At 54.2% G+C, this 19,035-nt stretch overlaps 2 protein-coding genes across 2 annotated transcripts; one reads left to right on the forward strand and one right to left on the reverse strand.

The window, feature by feature from the left end:
- Positions 1-174: 174 nt before the first annotated feature.
- Positions 175-8,291, reverse strand: C16H7orf26 (chromosome 16 C7orf26 homolog). The gene is made up of 6 exons (XM_033073921.2): positions 8,038-8,291; positions 6,802-7,023; positions 5,318-5,483; positions 3,107-3,634; positions 1,464-1,503; positions 175-920 (listed from the first exon to the last, which is right to left on the reverse strand). Exons 1-6 carry the CDS (start codon positions 8,227-8,229, stop codon positions 722-724), a joined length of 1,347 nt encoding a protein of 448 aa, XP_032929812.1. The 5' UTR covers positions 8,230-8,291; the 3' UTR covers positions 175-721.
- A 2,794-nt stretch (positions 8,292-11,085) lies between these two features.
- DNASE1 (deoxyribonuclease 1) lies at positions 11,086-18,852 on the forward strand. The gene is made up of 17 exons (XM_033074322.1): positions 11,086-11,232; positions 11,706-11,794; positions 11,950-12,033; positions 12,157-12,272; positions 13,022-13,185; positions 13,403-13,560; positions 13,639-13,735; positions 14,023-14,067; positions 14,542-14,570; positions 15,777-15,939; positions 16,221-16,309; positions 17,285-17,368; positions 17,484-17,584; positions 17,659-17,771; positions 17,952-18,106; positions 18,218-18,314; positions 18,802-18,852. The coding sequence occupies exons 1-17, from the start codon at positions 11,086-11,088 to the stop codon at positions 18,850-18,852; spliced, it is 1,782 nt and encodes a 593-aa protein (XP_032930213.1).
- Positions 18,853-19,035: the final 183 nt, after the last annotated feature.

Genomic DNA, 19,035 nt, shown 5'->3' on the forward strand with positions numbered 1-19,035 from the left:
AGATGTGTACAGGGCATTTCCCCAGCAGGAAGGTCGATGGGTCACTGCAGCCACAGATGGGTTTTGTCCCCACCCCAGCACAGGCCTGACAAGTTGGACCTTCTAATCACTGAAAGAAAAGAATATAATTGTTTGAAATTGTTCTAATTCTTCTAATTTTTGTTTGAAAAAGAAAGCTGAGGTTTTGTTTTATGCTTCTTAAATTGTTTCCTTTAATAGGAAGTGCTGCTTTACCTTGTGCTTCGGAAACAAACGTTTGCCTTCCAAAAATATACAGTGTACACATACTCTGTAGCTATAGATACAAACATTTACAAAGAAAGAAGCAGGCTGGAGTGGAATAGCTTGGAAAAAATCACACAAGGCCTTCCCTGCTGGCCCTCCCACAGCCAGAGCAGCCAGGCTCACCTGCTGTAAACAGCATGGGGCTGCTGCAAAACACAATTGAGGAATATCATACCCTTGGAGCAAAAATATTTCCATACACTGCTGAGGTTTGGAATTGATGTTGCCTGTTCCCATCCCTTCCTTTTAACCCTGTGATGTGCCTTAGCATCTGCATCCCACATCCAAACCCACCGCAGCCCCCCTGCGCTGCCCGAGCACCGACCCCACTGCGGGCGGAGCTCAGCTTTGCTCCAAAGAGGAAAATGTGGTTCCCAGACGTTTGGATTTTGTCTGTGAGGCTTCCTCGGATTCAGGGAAGCTGGGACACTGCAGGCTAGCGGATAGGCCGGTATGGGAATGTCATTCCTGGGATGAAGGTCTGCACGGGGTGGGCCGGCAGCGCAGGGTGCGCGGGCAGCGCCGGGTGCGCGGGGTAGCCCAGGGGCGGCGTGTGGATGTGGGGGTAGAATCCTGGGGGCAGAGCCCCGTGAGTCGGCTGCTGTACCGGGCCTGAAATCACCAGCTGGAGCAGGCTGTGAAAAGAAATTCAGACAGGAGGGAGATTATTAGAGGAGCTTTTGTCGTGGCTCTAAGGACAGTTCACATCCAACTCACAGCGCTGCTGAGAGCCAAGAGAACAGTGACACAATTATGTTCTTTGCAGCTTCCAGAAGACTTTTTTCCCCTTTCTCCCCCCCGCCCCCACCTTTTTTTAAGCTCTGCTCTTTTTGCAAAAAGGCAAGAAGCAATTGAGCTCAGGTAAAATCAATGGGGAATTAGAGATGGAACAACTTAGGGGTGGGTTCCTTGGTGGAACTTCATTTCCCTTTCCTGTGCCTTTGTTCTAACATAGGCTGGGCAAGATCACCTACAGGTGGGAGCACTGAAGCCCCTTTCTGTCAGGAATCCAAGGAAGAAGAAGCCATCACTGTGTCACCTTCCTCCTTGTGCTAAAGTGCAAGTGAATAACGGCCAAATTCCACAAAGACAAATATTTAGAGGAGGTTTTGTCTCAGCAGCCCTCAAATGTCTTGCAACCTGCATCAAAGCCAACACAGATACAAAAAATCTCTTACTTGTTATGTGGTAGCCTGGAGCACACAGTCCTCAAGTCATCTGAAAGAGGACACAAGATTTACAATAAGGGCAAAGCAGAAATTGGAGTGGTTTTCCTCTCCTCTTCCTTTCTAAGGTCAGATTACTGAATAATCATTAATTGTACTGAACAATTACTGCTAACTGAATGATCAGTAGTCTGTCATCATCATCAGCCAGCAAGAGATCCAGAATCCCTCTCTCAGGCCAAAACCTACATAGAGGAGAAAACATTTCTCCATTTCACCAACTTTTCCCCACCAGCCCCTTTATTGTATGTTAGACATTTAAAACAGACAAATCTTAGGATGGATTTTACAATACCAATACACCAACAGGAAGCAGTTGAGATTTGTGAAGTAAAAGGTGTGACTCTACCCAGTAACTGTTTTGTATTGGTTTGGGGTTTTTTAACCACTGCCACTGTAAAAAATGGGTTGGGTTTGGTTTGGTTTTTTTTCTGGAACCAGAAATTGCACTTTTTCACCATCTTCAAACTTCTGCTAAAGCAGAATAGCTAGAACTAAGGAATTTGACAATATATCCCGTTGATAAAGTGTTTTCAGGAATAACTTCAGAACAAATTCAAACACAACCCCAAAACACTGAAATATCTGGTATTTCAGCAGCCCCTTACCCTGAACTACTTTCCACAGAAAGAGCAAGTGCTCAGAATGTTCCACCCAAGAACAAACACAGCTGAAATCAGACCTTAAATCAAAAACTTCCAATGTCTGCCTGTTCTTATAACACTCAGAGTTACTTTGTAAAAGATTAGGAAGAACACTGAAATTGGACCAGCAGCACTGGTTCAGCCAGGATAGATCCCTGCTCAGGCAGAGGCCACTCTGCAGTTGTGATCTGCACTAAATGTCCCAGCTGTTGAAGAGCTTCAAGCCTTCTGGTATAACCTACAATTGCCCATTTTCAAGAGAATATAACAAGAAAAGAGTCTGTGTGGCTGACCCTGCTCTGTGTTGGGCCACTTCCCTTTTATCTCTCTGCATGTCTTTTGGAAAGAACTGACTTTGGAGACAGGAAAGCCAGACAAAAGCCATGTTAGCAGCTCTTTTTTTACAGAGTTTAACTGAATTTGGACATACTGTAATGGGGTCTCATTATAGGTGAGCTGTAGTCACAGAAGTTTCAGTTGAAGAGGTATTATTTGCTTTTCAAATTCTTTGTCTAGCACACCCACCCAGGGGTCTATGTGCTTCATGGCCTCTCCTCCAGCAGGCAAACTCAGAGAAATTAAACTGAAGCAAAATCCAGCAGTGCTTTTTAAATAGCTATAGACAATTCTGAGGGGAACAAAGTCCCCATGCCAAGACACTGAGATACAACCCCCTGGTGCACAGTGCAGGGCTGTGGATCAGTCCCCAGCTCTGCAAAGCAATGCCTGACTCACCCACAGCAGTGATCTCTCCTTTCTTACTCTCCATCCAGCTATTTTTCCTGAAGTATTTTGTGCACTATCACTTTCTAAGAGGGGCAAGCTACTAATTATGCTGTGAACACCTTGATCTTTACTCCCCTCACCCCAAAGCTGTCTCTTAAAACTTCTTACAACCCTGGAGGAGAAGAATCCCATGCCAGATGTCTGCAAGCCCCACAGACAACTCACCTCTGGTGCACAGGAGAGCTCCTGATGCCATGGCCACTTGCAAAGCCTGAGCCAACCTGTCCAGAGCAAGTTCAATCTCTTTGGATGCATTGAGAGGATTGAGTTCATCAGACAATCTGTTAATGTCCTCCACCAGAGGAACCACGTGGTCAAAGGGTACAAGCCCCAGGCGCCCATAAAGGTTTTTCTCTGTTAAATGCCCCTGGAGCATCATAAGAACCTGCAGGACACTCAGATGCAGCTTGGAATACAGCTGGTGGCAATCCCTGTCTTCTCCTGAAGTCGAGTCCTTGGCAATTTTGTTGGGAGGGTGTCCATTGGAGAGAGAGGCTTTCTTCTTCCTTTTGTAGGCCAAGGGAGCCTTGACGCACCAGCGGATCAGTCCGGTCAGCGGGGTGAGCTCCAAGAACCCTATGGGCAGGTTGGCTGCAATGGGAGTGTTCAGGAAGGTGATGAGGATCAAGCGAGGGTCTTCAAAGATCCAGGAGACAATGAGCTCCAGCAGATCCGAGGGAGGGATGAGGTCATCTGGAGAGAGGAAAGTTATTGCTGGGTAAGCTGAGCCTTGCACTGAAGCACAGGACTTTAATTTAGACCCTAATTAGTCTCTCACACACCCCCATCCTACACAGTCCCAATTACAATCTCAGAACCTGCCCAATTCTGCTGTTTTTCCCAAGACACCAAAGGTAGTCTGTTCCAGGGAAGACACAGCCATGTTCCTGTCAACTTCAGCTTCCCCACCTTTCTGAAGACACCACCAAACACTGATATTTATCCCCTTTCCCAGCAAAGCTTCTTTTGTCATGTTCTTCTCTGCCACCCATTATCTGCTCATTTTTCTCCTAATTTCAGTCTCCATTTATCTCTTGCCACAGCAAGGACAATGGGCAAGGGAAATAGGAAAAGCTTGTTGGGTGAAGAGAAGGAAGTGCCAATAACTTAACTCATTTATTTTAATACTTACTTACCTACACAAACATGTCTTGTGGAAAAACACAATGCAACAACACAATCATGTGACATGTAAAGAATTCTAAGATTATGTAAAGCTTCAGGTGAGAAGTGAAAGATGGTCATGAACTTGACTACAGACAAGAGAAACACTGACACATCATCCTGTCCCAGGGGGAATGCTGGATTAGAAGAGCAAGCTCCCTTTTCTTATGTTACCAAAATCATCTCAAATAAACAAAGGAATTTAAAAATTACTTCCTATGACTCAAGTTATTTCCTTTCTGACGTGTTTTCTGAAATGATGATGGGATATAAAATATGCTCTGAGCTCTACCAAATACTTTATAAAAACAATGTGAAGGCTAAGCCTGAACCTCTCTTTCAGTAATGACAAACTGTTTATGAGGAGAACAGTGTGCAAGGCATTTCCTTTATCAATAATAGCATTTGCTTTTCTGGATTACGGGTGGTGTTGGTATTTAGTGTATGGCTGTTCTCTGGTCTACCATGAGCTTTCTGTGGCTGAGTAGAGCTAAATCAGTCTTATTTTAGAAACCTACAAGCGTCTGAGCAACAACCTGAGACAGGTTGTATCACTGGCAGGTCACACACACAGTTAAACAGTGCACTGGAGTTATGTTGTTGTGTTTCTCATCACTGCTCCACAGCAATCCTGCTCCAGCTTGCCAACATTCAGAACTCATTTCTTCCCTTTCTGGAAGAGAACAGACTGACAGGCACCCCTGAGTCTCTCTCAGGGTTAACTGAGCCCAGACAGATCAACTTTCACTCCCAGAGCTGCTCAGTCAACAAGGTCCCATGTCCTTTGCCCTCTGTGGAGGACAACGCCCGTTGTGTCAGATTCCTGGCTCCTCCAGCAAAGACTCTCCCTTGTTTCCCAGAGAGGCTGTGGACTCCAAATCCCTGGCAGTGTCCAACGCCAGGTTGGACAGGGCTTGGAGCAACCTGGGACAGTGGAAGGTGGCCCTGCCCATAGCAGGGGGTGGAACAAGATGAGCTTTCAGGTCTGTTCCAATCCAAACCACGCTGGAATTCTAAATCAGCCACAGAGTGATTATTTTTATTCTCACCCGTGCCAGATGAGGCAACAGCCACACCCCTGAGCTGCTTCTGGCAATAATTACATGGTAAAACCTCTTTAGGATTGGAGCAGTTAAATCTCTTGCAACAGTTAATTCAGGGTGCATTACACTGAACCTCTTACTCGAAAAGACACAGCTGAGAAACACTTACCTGAAGAGAGGTCATAGAGAGCTGTGACTGATGTAATGAACTGGCAGCAGAAGCGAGGGCTGGCAGTGAAGATCTGCTTCAGGGTCTGGATGGAGCCTGGCACCAGGTTGCAGTAGTCATCGACCAGGGCGCGGGCCAGCCTCACACAGAACACAGCTGGGGTACGCTGCAGGGACAGCACATGGGACAGACACCAGATTAGACCCTGTCCCAGGCTGCCTCAGTGGCTGCATCCCCCCCTTCCTCACATGGCACTGTGGCTGCTCTCAGCACATCAAACGCCCACTCTCACAGAAATAAAATCACTGTATTGCAGTATTAAAAGAGATGGTGATATTTTGAGTTTATGGTATCTGTAACTTAAAATGGAAATCTTTTAGATAAATATTTTGAATTAGAGATTTTTTTTTATTACTTCAGAAACATTTCTTCCCTGTGAGGGCAGTGAGGCCCTGACATAAGTTGCCCAGAGAAGCTGTGGCTTCTCCAGCCTGGCCTGGAAGTGTTCAAGGCCACACTGGACAGGGCTTGGAGCAACCTGGGACAGTTGATGGTGTCCCTGCCCATGGCAGGGAGTGGAATGGGATGAGCTTTAAGGTCCCTTCCATCACAAACCATTCTGTGATTCCATGATTCTAACACAGGTCTGTAGTTCAACTGGTTCAGTCCCAAAGCAACAACTTCAGTTGCCATGCCTGATATTTTTGATATGGAAAATATTCTGTGGAATACTCACATCACTTAAAAGCTACCATCTGAAATAAAAATACACCTTCTCCTGCTATCCAGGTTATACATATCCCATCCTGCCCATCCAAAGGCTCAGCATGTGGGAGAAAAGGGACCCCAAGGAAACAGTGTTGGTCTGCCTCCTCCCACCTTCCCTCCCAGCACACCTTTCCTGCTCTTGCCCCTGTGTCAACTGGGACTTCTGCACATCCCACAAGGGCAGCAGGAACAAAGGTGCACTTCCCAAAGCCCACAGTGGGGAATCTCAGTGGAAAAGAAGAGAGATCCCCAACCTACTGCATTCACAGAAGATAGACACAGGCATTTTGTGCCCAAATTTCAAGACAGAGGCTTGCCTCTTCCACACACAAACTAGTACATCAGGAAGGGTTTATTTCCCAAACTCAGCTTCTTCAGGCAAGTGACCATAACTGCCAAGGCTTGTTCCCTTTGTTGGTCAAACCCTCCACTGAGCCTTTATGCAAGGTTTTGGGGGGATTATTAAAACTTTCACTGACAGTAAAAAAGAACAAACACCCGAACAATTTTTTTTCCCACTGCAGTACATGAACGGATTGGCAAAGCTCTCCCTGGTGCCAAAGCACAGGAACGGACATGAACACAGACATGGGGCAGCTGCAACTGCCTGGGAGGAGCAGCTGACTGTGACCTGCTGTGCCCCAGTTCACTGTGCCCACTCTGGAGCATGCCCTTACCCCTTCCCCAAGGCATCCCTGCCTGCACAGGAGCAGTACCTGCAGCCAGAAGGCAGCACACTCCAGCACAGGAACCCTGCAGACAGCCACTGCCATGGAAACCAGCTTCCCTAGCAAAGCCATCCTGCTGTCATCTGCTTTGTTCCCTTGGGGGCTGAAGAGAGATGAAAAGATGACCTGCCGGACTGAATCCTTGGTCTGCTCTTGGAAATAATTGCACATGATCTCAAGGAGCTGAAGTTCCTGAAGTGGGGTCAGTCTCTGAAAGAAAACAAAAGCAAAGCTGTAAAGTACACTGAGCCTCTTGAAGGACCAGAAACCAAGTGAAAAGATGAGGAACAGTAAAGGCTGAGAGCTTCCCTTTGGGCTGAGGGACTCAATCTTTATGCAAAACACACATTCAAGCTTCTTGAACCACCACTGCATTCATCTAGTGACACTGAAAAGCTCCAGGTCCCATTTGAACACCTGGATATCCAAAGCTGGTGCTTACTGCACCTGCAAGTGCTGCCCACCAACTGAGGAATGAGACTGACATTGCTGGGGTGGAAAATATTTCCTCCCTCTGCAAATAACAGCACTGAGGACACTGCTGGGCAGCTGGGGGGCAGAGCTGGACTCAGCAGCACTGAGGGCAGCAGGGCCATGCACCCCAATAATCACCAACAGTTGTGGTTTCTGCTCGTCTCTGAGCCCCCCAGGTCCACACAAAAGCCCTGGCAGGGCCCAGCTGTAGCGCTCGGGGGCTGTGGGCAGTCCCCAGAGCCTCGAGGTCTTACCATACCTCCTCTGGGCCCGGAATTCTGGCCCATCCATCCTGCCACCAGTCCCCTCCCTGGCAAAAGACACTGCCACGAGCACCCCAGAGACCCCGTGCTGTCGTCTTGGGGCTTCAGTCTCCAGCAGCAGAGCCTCACAGACCCAATCTTGCCCATCTCAGCCCTCAGCCTCCAGCAGCAGAGCCTCACAGACCCAATCTTGCCCATCTCAGCCCTCAGCCTCCAGCAGCAGAGCCTCACAGACACAATCTTGCCCATCTCAGCCCTCAGTCTCCAGCAGTAGAGCCTCACAGACCCAATCTTGCCCATCTCAGCCCTCAGCCTCCAGCAGCAGAGCCTCACAGACCCAATCTTGCCCATCTCAGCCCTCAGCCTCCAGCAGCAGCCCGCGCCGGAGGGAGCCTGTCCTGTTCTGAGGCCTCAGGCTCCAGCAGGGATCCTGTCCTGAGCTCTCGGGGCTGTGTCCCCCCCACCTCCCGGGGTGTCCCTGTCCCACCTTGGGCGGCGCGCCGCGCTCCTTGGGGACCTGGAAGAGGAACTCCTCGAGTAGATCGGTGGGGCCCTTGTCCACGAGCGGCAGCGGCGAGTTCTGCAGCTGGCTGCTGAAGTAGATGTCCAGGTGGTACAGCACCTCCTTGGCGGCGCTCAGCGCATCCCGCCGCAGCAGCGAGTGCCGGATGTCGCTCATGGCCCCGGCCCAGCCCGGCCCGGTCCGGTCCCGGTCCCGGCCCCACTCGGCGCGGCCTCCCCTCGGCGGCGCGGACGGGCGGGCGCTACGGCGGCCCGGCCAGGACAAAAACGGTCACACACTGCCGCCGCCGGCAGCGCCCCCTGGCGGGCCCGCCCGCGGGGGGTGAGGGGGTTCGGCCGGGAGGGGCCTTGGGATGGAGATGAGGGCTTGGGCCGGGGGACTTGGATATGGGGGCGCTTGGGATGAGGGCTTGGGCCGGGGGACCTGGACATGGGGGCCTTGGGATGGGGGCTTGGGCCGGGGGACCTGGACATGGGGGCCTTGGGATGGGGGCTTGGGCCGGGGGACCTGGACATGGGGGAGCTTGCCCTGAAGGACGAAACAGCGGGGCTCAACCTTGGGAGGAGCCTGGCCCTGAGGGGGTCTTTGCCCTGGAGAGATCTTGGCACCGGGGGCTGATGCTGGGGTTGAGTCAAGGGGTTTCAGCCTGGAGGGGTCTGGATGTGAGGGGATATCGGGCCTGGGGTGCTCGGGCTGACTCAGGGCGTCTTGACTTGTGATAGAGCTGGCCCTGGGGGGTCTCGGCCCTGGGGATGGTGCAGCCCGGGGAGTCTTGGCATGAAAGGGATCTGATCTTTATGGGCTCTTGGCCCAGAAGTGGTGTTAAGCCCTGGAACTCTACCTTGAGGGGTCTTAGCCCTGGGGGCTAAGATCTGGGGGGCCTTGGCTCAGGAGGGTCCTGGGTCTGGCACCTGGAGGGATTCCTGACCTGGGGAGGGATTCCTGACCTGGGGAGGGATTGATCATGGAGGGTCTTGGCTGGGGAAACCTGGCCCCGGGTGCAACCTGGGGAGCCTGTTGCGGGGTCCAGGCCCAGCCCTGATCCCACTGTGCAGAGCACCCCTTCTCTTGGCTCCAGGGGAGGGGCTGACAGGGACCCCCAGCCCCCCACGGATCACTGCACACTGCAGGGCCTCTCCTGGGAAACACAGCAGCTGCCTTTGGAGGCAGGGAGTGCCAGGACATCAGCCAAGGCCACTGAGACAGGGCTGTGGGAGCTGTGGGAGTGGGTGGGGTGGAGGGCTGCCACCCCCCAGCACTGCCCCAGCGAGGGGCCTGAGCCAAGTGACCTCCTGGGGAGGCTCTGGGCATGGGCACCATGGCAGCGATTTGTCATTTTTGTGGGACTTTTGGTATCACACCTAAAGACCACACTGGGATGGCTCCTGCTGGCCCCAGCACACTCACAGCATGTTGGAAGTGTGGGCTGCTGGATGGGAATGATTCGTGTTGGTGAAATAAACCCTTTTTAAGAGAATTTGTATCTGGTGATGAGTGAGAGCTGCCCATGCCACGTATTGGGAAGCTGCTGATTCCCTCAAGAGATCACTGGGATTCATTTAAGCTTGCAGAGCTCTTGATGACATTTTAATCCCTTCTCAGTCTTACCTGTGATGGAGGCATTGGCAGAGGTTGAAAGGTTCTTTTTTCACTGAGCAGACCTTTGCTTCCGTGAAAAATGCCATATGGAGCCTGAGGCCTCACATGATCCTTGGCTGGGCAACCACTTGGCAAGGAGAGAGTATCCCTCTCCATAAATGCAGGTGCAAATCCTTCTCCTTCCAGAGTCCTTGGACGACATCAAAGGTAGGTCCTGCTCCCCTCTCTTCCTGTACCTCCCAGAAGCTGCCCTTGACAATGTCACCTCCTCCAGCTCAATCTAATTTTGCCACAATGCTCTGCTGGGCCAAGCCTGGGTGCAGCTCAGGGATGAATATGCCCCTTGTAGGTGCCTCTGCCTGGGAGGTTCAGAGGCTGCTGCGCTCTCCAGGAACAGGGAGGATTTATAGGGCTTTGGGCATTTTTTGGCATGACCACGTCATGGCATTGCCGAATCTCCATGTTAACAACTGAAGGGACTGTAGTGTTAGAGGGAAGAGTTTGCGGGGAGAGTGCAAGTGGGAAAAGTGAGGATTCAACTAGAGCAGCTGCCCCAGAAGGAAAAGTGAGGCTGGGACCAGCAAATCCTTCATCGAGCTGAGATTTGGTGTGCCAAAAGCTGGAGCATTTGCCCGTCTTCTCAGCTTGTTTATCAGGCTCTAGGTGAGCTCAGGCATTCAGGAACCCAGGCTTGGGCAGGGCTCAGGGCTCAGATCCCACATGCTGGTGAAACATTACCCCAGGCAGCTGAGTGCCATAGGAAATACTTCCCAAACACCTTCCCCCGTGGGCGAGAGCTGCAGCACTGCCTTTGCAGAGGGTCCTGAGGGAGCCAACCTGGGTGAGGATGGGGCAGGGGCACTGCTGGGGGATGGGGGTGCTGGAGGAGGCACAGGCTACCCCAGGTGAGGATGTTCCAGGCAGTGAGGAAGGTGGGGAACGGTGTCAGGCAGGATCCATCCCTTGCTCTGTCCCAGCTTGGCTGCTGTAGGGTCTTTGGAGTCTCTGACACTGATCCGGGGAAAGGTGGGAGAGGCACAAGCCAAGGGATTTTGGGGTCCCTGGCCACTGCCACCAATCTCAGGCCAGAAGAAGTGTCCAGGCTTAGCATTTCCTCATGGGGAATGAGGAAGTGACTGCTCTGTGTCACCATGAATTGGCATTTACTTGTTTGCCAGTGCATTTTCCACTCCAGCCTTGTGAGTGATCTGGCCTCCTTCCAGGAGGGCCAGGTAGGATGAGGCCCCATGCAAGAGAGGTGCACAGTCCTTGCATCCTGGTGGCTCACCAGAAAACAGACGCCTCCCAGTGAAACCAGTATGGCCAGTGGGAATACCCTGGTCATCCCTGTTGTCTGTCCCAAATCCCTCTCCCAACCAGGAGGGCTGAGCCCCTCCTGCACCACTGCACAGGATGGCAGCCTCGAGGCTGGTGTTGTTGCTGCTGGTCGCAGCTCTCCTGCCGTACGTGGCCACCACGCTGAAGATCGGCGCCTTCAACATCAAAGCGTTTGGGGACGCCAAGATGTCCAACCAGACCATCGCAAATATCATCGTCTCTGTGAGTAGAGGGGAGAGGAGCAGGCCTGGACGTGCTCTGCTCTTTGGGATGCAGCCAGCTTGAGCAGTGGGACACCTGCTTCCTTCATCCATCCATCCATCCATCCATCCATCCATCCATCCATCCATCCATCCATCATCCATAGTTCCAAGCCTTCATCTACCCACCCATCTGCTCTTCCCTCATCACCATCTCCCAGCTCAGGCCATCTCCACTCTTGCTGGTCCCCAATCAAGGCTGGGTGACATTTGATGCTGCCCAGGTTCCTCCCTTGGAGCAGCTGCTGGGTGGGTGGGTGGGTGGTGGACAGACAGGGCCCTTCCAAGCCAGAGCACACTGACACAGGAGTCCCCCCCGGCCCTGAGGCTCCTGTTGCCCTCCTATTGAGCCTTTGCAGCCCAGAACAGGCAACCACTGGTACTCCCAGAGCAGCTCCTGACCAGGGGAGAGCAACTCTGAGCTTGTCCCCTCAGATCCTGTCGGAGTATGACATCATTCTGGTGCAGGAGGTCCGGGATGCTGACCTGAGTTCTGTGAATGACCTCATGGACCAGCTCAACAGGTGACCCCAAAAGCTTGGTGTGGGAGTGACAGCAAAGGGGATTCTGGGATGGATTCCAGCCACATCAGGGCACCTCTTGCTCAGCTGGAGAGAGCCTGATGGATGCTGGGAAGCACCAGGAACCTCCTCTCACCCTCTCCACAACTTGCTCCCAGTGCTGGGGAGCATCCATACAGCTTTTTGGTCAGCGTCCCCCTGGGTCGGACCAGCTACAAGGAGCAGTACCTCTTCATCTACAGGTAAGGGATGCTGCCAGGCATCACCTGCTGCCCCCTTCAGTAGCCCCCAAAGGGATGGGTACCTTTGGGGGCCCTGCCTGTGGCAGGAGCAGTGCTGGGGGCTGCCCTGCTCTCCTCCCTCAGGTCAGACCTGGTCTCTGTACTGGGAAGCTACTACTATGATGATGGCTGTGAACCCTGTGGGAATGACACCTTCAGCAGAGAGCCCTTCATTGTGAAGTTCTCCTCACCCACCACACGTGAGCAGAGCTGACATTGGGGGATGCCCAGACCTGGCACAGGGTCCCCTCCATGCAGGGCTGAGCCCAGATCTGTGCCTGCCAAGTGTAGGGGGTTCCAAGCCTCCATCACGGTCCCACCCATGGATGCCCAGGGGTCGTATGTCCCTGCCCAGCATGGCCAGCAATGCCTGCTGTTTCCCACCATATGCCATCTCCTACCAAACACCTCCCATCACCTGTCATCTCCCACCACGAGTTCTCTCCAGTTGTGTGCCATCTTACCTCTCCTACATCCCATTATGTGCTACCTCCCATCTTGTGCTATATCCCACTATATGCTTCCTCTGGCAGGGTGCCATCTCCCACAATGTACCATCTCCTATCACCTGTCATCCCACATCCCTTCTATCTCCCATCGTGTCCCATTTCCCATTTTGTTCCACTGCCTACCCCATGCCATCCCTTCCACCTTCTGAGAACTTCCTCAGGGCACACACTATCCCATCTCTTGCCCAAAACCATAGTGGCTTGGAAATGCTAATGGGAAACAAGCAGCAAACCCCAAACAATGCATAAAGGCATGCAGCTCCCCACTGGAATTTCCAGTCTGAGGGACAGGCAGAGCACCAAACTCAACACACCCTTTCTACTTCAACTGTTTTTCCTGGCCAGTAGCTGGGGCTTGGCCTGGGGTGGTTTCCTGGGGGTCCCATTCCCTGCTCAGGGGCTGCACCCAAGGCAGGGGCTGATGGTCAGCTGTCTGACAGAGGTACAGGAGTTCGTGTTGGTGCCTCTGCATTCTGAGCCCAGCCATGCAGCACAGGAGATCGATGCACTCTACGATGTCTACACTGATGTCATCAACAAGTGGGGGACTAATGTAAGCAGCATCGGGCAACTTGGCTCCTCCGCAGGGCGGCCAGGTGGGCAGGTGGGAGGAACATGTCCCACAGGAAGCCTCTTGTACCCATCAGAGGAGGTGCCAGCCCAGCAGTCTCCAGGCAGGAGAGGCCTTCCTGCCATTACTGGGGGCTTGTCCCTGCCCACTGAGTCACGTCAGAGGGGTTTGTAGCCACCCCTTAAGATTTTAGGGAGCCCTTGCTACCCTGTAAGGTGTATGGGCAGGGACTCAGTGCTCTGCCCTGCAGGACATAATCTTCCTGGGTGATTTCAACGCTGACTGCTCCTACGTGACCAGCTCCCAGTGGCCGTCCATCCGCCTGCGCTCCCTCCGCGCCTGCGAGTGGCTCATCCCTGACAGTGCCGACACCACCGTGGCCGACACCACCAACTGTGCCTATGACCGGTGGGTGCTGTGGGGGGCTATGGGGGGCTGCCATGGGGAGCACTGACAGGCACCAACACCCCCCTGATGCCTTGGCAGCATCGTCGCCTGTGGCACCGCTCTGCGCCAAGACATCGAACCTGGATCTGCCACCGTCAACAACTTCGAGAAGAAATTCCACCTCCAGATCAAGGATGTGAGTGAGGGGCATAAGTCCACCAGCACTGGGATCTGTCCCAGCACAGCTCCTGGGAGCATAGGAGGGCTCCCTGCCCCCAAGGGTGCACCTAAGGGCAGCCTGATCCCAGCTGTTGTACCAAATCAACCCTCCAAATTGAGCATTTTGGGGTATGGTCTAAATTTTGGGGGTTGGAGTGGAGTATTGGGGTCCCAGGCAGCCAGGACAGTGGCAGTGGGTCTAGATGAGCCAAGGGTTTATGAGTTGACTCTGGTCAGGATGACTCTGCTCTCCCTCACGTGCAGGCTTTGGCTGTCAGTGACCATTTCCCTGTGGAGGTGACCCTGAAAGCCAACTGAGCCTGTCCCTGCACCAGTGGCCACCAGGACACCTCAGCACACACCTGCATCCCTCGTGGGAGCCCACGCACCACCAGTGCCAGCCAAGCTGTCCACTGTCTCTGCAAGTGACTTTTGTGGAAGTGTTATGCTTTCTGCTTGCATTAAAAATGAGCCTTTTCCTGCCTCTGCAGCTCTGGAAGGGAGGTCCATTCAGTCTCCCCAGCAGCCCCTGGCGCCCCAGCCCCTCAGCCCCCTGCCAGAAGCCAGGACGGTCCCCAGGGCTGGGGGACCTCCTGCCCCGTGGGACCTGGACCTATGGGGTAGTGGGTGCTGCTTTCCTCTCAGCTGATGGTGGAAAAAGCCACCTGGGGACTCTGGGGAGGGGCTGGGAGCCCCCAGGCTTTCCAGGGTGCAGGATGCTCTTCTGCCAGCTCACAGGGCCACATCCTGACAGAGCCTCCCTGGCTGTGGGGCTGCTGACAGGGCACTGACAGCGAGGGTGCGGGGAGGACGTGAGTCAGTTCCTGGGGGGTTTGGTGCTTCCTGGGGGGTTTCGGTGGCAACACAGCACCGAGGGACACAGGACTCATCCCGAGACTGGGTGTGAGGACACAAAACCTGCAGTGCACGAGAGCCCGGCAAGTCCTGGCACGAGCAGCAGTCAGAGCCAGCTGCTCCGTTGTCATCCTGGGGTGATGCCATGGGCCATAGTGATGCTGTGGGCTGGCATGGGGAATGCCAGCCCTCCTAGGGCTACTGTGGGTCACCAGTGGGACTGTTCTGGGTGACAGTGGGGCAGCTGCAGGGGTTTGCAGCCATCCCCTCTTGCCGTGGCTGGTGGTGCTCACCTGCCTGACCCAGACACCGGCCATTTCCTTCTCTTCCCTCTAATTACACCGTCTGAATCACCCAATTAAGGGAAGCACCCTTCACCTCCTGCCTGGCCACCATGCCCACTCTGTGATCCAGATGTGACCCCGGATGGCAGTCCCCCCAAAGTCCCACGTACTCAACCAGTCCCACAGGGATACCCCAGCATTTCCAAGTCTCCCTGGTTGTCCTTTGCTGCGTCAGCACAAGGACGGCTGAGCTGGCCCCACCCTGTCACCCTGTGGGGTTTTTGGTTTCCCAATGTGGGAAGGAGCTCAAAGTCATGCCAAAACCCCCACGGGGGTGTCCGACTCATCCTGCTTTGCCGGCACCTCCACTGGGAATAAAACCACCCATCCTGCTGCGGGCAGAGCAGAGGTGCTGCGCGTTCAGCAAGGTAAGGACGGATCTGGGCTCAGCGCCTTCGACTGCCAACCAGGTGAGACTGGGATGAACAGGGACGAGTTGGGATGAGGAGCCACTCCTTATCCCAGCAGTGGGGGCTGTGGTGAAGTTTAAGGATGTGGAACAGCCTGGAGTGTCTGGAATGCTGGCAGTGCTGGAGGGGGCTGGTGGGCAGTGAAGACATCCTGGTGGGGGTGTGGAGCTGGGTGATCCCTGGAGCAGGAAGAGGCAGACTCACAGAGGTGGGACAGGATTTATCTTCTTCTGGGGCTGGTGAGCTGGCAGACTGCCCACGCCAGCTCTGCAGCCTGCTCTGGGCTATGTCCACCATGACATACTGTCACACTCCAGGACTTTGGAGGGACCTACATGTTTTTTCCTCTACCTCAAATCCAAAATAGTGTTCCGAGTTCATCTCCCATCCCTGCATCCCTCTGACTCAGCATCAATCCTGGAAGAATGGGGACTGTGACACTGGAAGTGTCCCTGCTGGCTGTGGCTCTCCTGTGCCCAGCCACTGCCATGCTGCGCATCGGTGCCTTCAACATCCAGGCCTTTGGTGACACCAAGATGTCCAACAAGGAAGTCGCAGAGATCATCATCAATGTGAGTGCAGCTAGTACACTATGGGGATGGGCTGTGTGCTGAGACCAGCCCCAACACGGCTCCTGTCCCAGAGACTTGTGGGGATGTGATGCCATCGCAGTGCTGGGGATGGCCTGGGTGGATGAAGGCTTGGTGGGGCGTCAGGCACAACCCACAGTTCCTCTGAGCCCTCCCTGAGGACATCCTGGCACCAAGAGACATGGCATGGGGCTGAAGCCAGAACCATGTGCCTGGCTGGGAGCTGGGTGGAAGACTGGCCCTGCCTGAGCTGTCCCTTGCAGGTCCTGCGCCGCTACGACGTGGTGCTAGTGCAGGAGGTGCGCGACTCTGACCTCAGTGCTGTCACCGAGCTCATGGAGCAGCTCAACAGGTACAAGAGAGACTGGGATGGCAGCACCAGCAAGGAAAGTCAAGCTGCCTGAGCAGTAAGAGGCAAAAAAAAAAAAATAGTTGTCCATCAACAGAGAGTTTGTTTTTGGAAAGAATAGGAGAAACATGCTGGGGCAAGGAGGAGGCGCTGAAAACACTTGGGAATAACCCAGTGAAGGGAATGAGGATAAAAGTGATACAAATCCCTTCTGAAAGCTGTAAGCTCATCAGAGCATGCAGGATGGAAAGGAACTACAGCTCTGGCAAGCTCCCAGATCCAAAAGGACAGGGCAGAAGCGAGAGGAGGAGGAAGGGACAGGCAAACCTTGCACCCCAAGACCCTGTGAGTGGCAGGGTGACCCCAGGATGGACCCAGCAGTGGATGATGCTTTGAGGGGGGTGGGTCTGGCACCCTAGGAGGAAAAGGGGCTGCTGGGGTGGGCTAAAACTGGCCATGGCTGAGTGGCAGCCCCTTCACCAGCTGGGTGCTAACCCTGTTTTGGGGGACAGCATGGCTCAGGACCATGCGGAAGCTGTTGCTGCCATGTCGAAAGGCTGCTAGTGCTCCTGAGCAGGAGTGCCCAGCCCATGTCCTCACCCCTTCCGTGTCCCCTCCAGCGTGGCCACAAAGAGGCCAGGGCAGGGAAGGTGACGCTGGCTGCTGCAGAGCCCCAGGCTGCTCACTGACCTAATTTAGCTCTGCTGAAAATGAAGGTGAGGAATGTCCCTGGAGACAAAGGGTGGCAGGAGCCACCCCATGTCATGCTGTGCCCAAGGAGCCACCTGGGGGAGAGGCACTGGGGGCTTCAGAGCTGCCTTAGCTCATGTGAGCCCACAACCAGGGCACAGTGAACCATGGAGACTGTAGAACAGGACCAGCTGGTGCAAACCCTGGGGCCGCCCAGCTCCTGGACATGCCAAAGCCAATCCAGGATGGTCCCAGCCATGACACTGTCCTGTCTTTTTGTCTCTGCAGTGCATCCACATCCCCGTATGACTATGAGATCAGTGGTCCCCTGGGACGGGAGAACTACAAAGAGATGTACCTGTTTATCTACAGGTAATGGGGCTGGCAGTGCTGCTGACTGTGCCACAGCACTGCAGGGTCACCAGCACCCCAGAGGGGATACAGGGGCTCTGCAAAGTCCCAGGTCACCATCCTTTTATTCCCACAGAACAGACGTTGTGTCTGTGGTGGACACTTACCAATATAAAGACCCCCAGGATGTCTTCAGCCGGGAGCCATTCATCCTGAGGGTCTCAGCACCCAGCACCAGTAAGTGGGGGAACAAGTGGCCATGAGCTGTGGCATGGGGTGGCCGTGCAGCTTACATCCCTTTCCCCTGGCAGAGGTGAAGGAGTTTGTGCTGGTGCCCCTGCACTCGGCCCCGCACGATGCTGTTGCTGAGATTGATGCACTCTATGATGTCTACCTGGCCATTATCAACAAGTGGGGGACTGATGTGAGTGTCACCAGCACTGGGGGGCACCGAGGTTGGGCATTGAGCCACAAGGACTGTTTGACCCACACTGGGATCTTGCTTCGAGGCAAGCACAGCTGGTGTGGGAGTGGTGGGGTGGGAACCCTGTTCCTGCCCCGTGACAGGGCAGCCTCCATCATGAGCCCCCCATCTCCTCTGCAGAATATGATGTTCCTGGGGGACTTCAATGCTGACTGCTCCTACGTCCAGCCAAGCGACTGGTCATCCATCCGCCTGCACACCAGTGACATCTTCAAGTGGCTGATCCCCGACAGCGCTGACACCACTGTGGGCAAGTCAGACTGTGCCTACGACAGGTGAGCATTGCCACCACCCCTGTCCCCTTCCTGGCACTCCAACGACCCCCTGCCTGCCCTGCACTGCCAGAAGGGAGTGGCACCCACCATCCACCCACATCTCCCCAACAGGATCGTGGTGTGTGGCAACAAGCTGAAGAGAAGCATCGTGTCCAACTCAGCTGGTATCTACAATTTCCAGCGCGCTTTCCAGTTGGATCAGGAGGAGGTGAGCCAGGATCGCACATTCGGGGCTCTAGCAGGCACCAAAGCTGAGCTGGCCCAGGCTGTAGGGCTGCCCTTGTCTCTTCGAGGGGCTCAGAGTGACAAGGGATCCAAGGGTGGAAACAGGGAATTGGGGTCTGTTCCCACTGGGAAGAGATGCACAGGATTTCTTTATGGTCTTCCATGGGCAGGACTCAAGGTATGGGGTAACCCAAGCCAACCTTCAACCCCACATCACTGGCACAGAGGCCCCAGATGAAACATGGGGACTTGGAGGGCAGGTGGCCCCCTGCCAGTGCCCACCCCAAGCCATGCCTGGACACCTCTCCATGAGATGTGCCAAAACTGGAGCCTTGTGTGTCAAATGTCTTGGGGTTGGGGACAGTGTGCCTCCTCCAGCAGGCAGAAGGTTCTGGCAGGGCAGTCATGCTCGCAGCACAGTGAAGTGTGACTGACTCACTGAACATCTCCCAACTCTTGGTCTCCTCCAGGCCCTGGCAGTCAGTGACCACTACCCAGTCGAGGTGAAGCTGGCCGCCTGAGCTCCTCCTGCAGCCACAGACCAGATCCAGCTCCAGTTCCCACCACCAATCCCTATGAAGGTGCTCCACTCAGCCCCATCCACAAGTCCTGTGCAGTCCATCTGGCTGCCCCAGATGCCAGTCTGGAGAAGGATGGCAGCTGGCTGTGCCCAGACTCTTCTGCCCACCATGAACCAGAGCCTA

This window comes from Catharus ustulatus, chromosome 16 (assembly GCF_009819885.2).
Source record: "Catharus ustulatus isolate bCatUst1 chromosome 16, bCatUst1.pri.v2, whole genome shotgun sequence".
In the NCBI taxonomy this organism is placed as follows: domain Eukaryota; kingdom Metazoa; phylum Chordata; class Aves; order Passeriformes; family Turdidae; genus Catharus; species Catharus ustulatus.

Excerpts from the sequence above, each read along its gene's own strand:
- C16H7orf26 (XM_033073921.2), bottom strand. The coding sequence starts at position 8,229 with ATGAGCGACATCCGGCACTCGCTGCTGCGGCGGGATGCGCTGAGCGCC. Across the intron at positions 5,484-6,801 it reads GTGCTGCCTTCTGGCTGCAG|CGTACCCCAGCTGTGTTCTG; the intron begins GTACTGCTCCTG and ends CTGTCCCTGCAG. Across the intron at positions 3,635-5,317 it reads TCTCTATGACCTCTCTTCAG|ATGACCTCATCCCTCCCTCG; the intron begins GTAAGTGTTTCT and ends TCCTCTCTCCAG.
- DNASE1 (XM_033074322.1), top strand. The coding sequence starts at position 11,086 with ATGGCAGCCTCGAGGCTGGTGTTGTTGCTGCTGGTCGCAGCTCTCCTG. Across the intron at positions 15,940-16,220 it reads TCGCAGAGATCATCATCAAT|GTCCTGCGCCGCTACGACGT; the intron begins GTGAGTGCAGCT and ends TGTCCCTTGCAG. Across the intron at positions 18,315-18,801 it reads TCCAGTTGGATCAGGAGGAG|GCCCTGGCAGTCAGTGACCA; the intron begins GTGAGCCAGGAT and ends GGTCTCCTCCAG.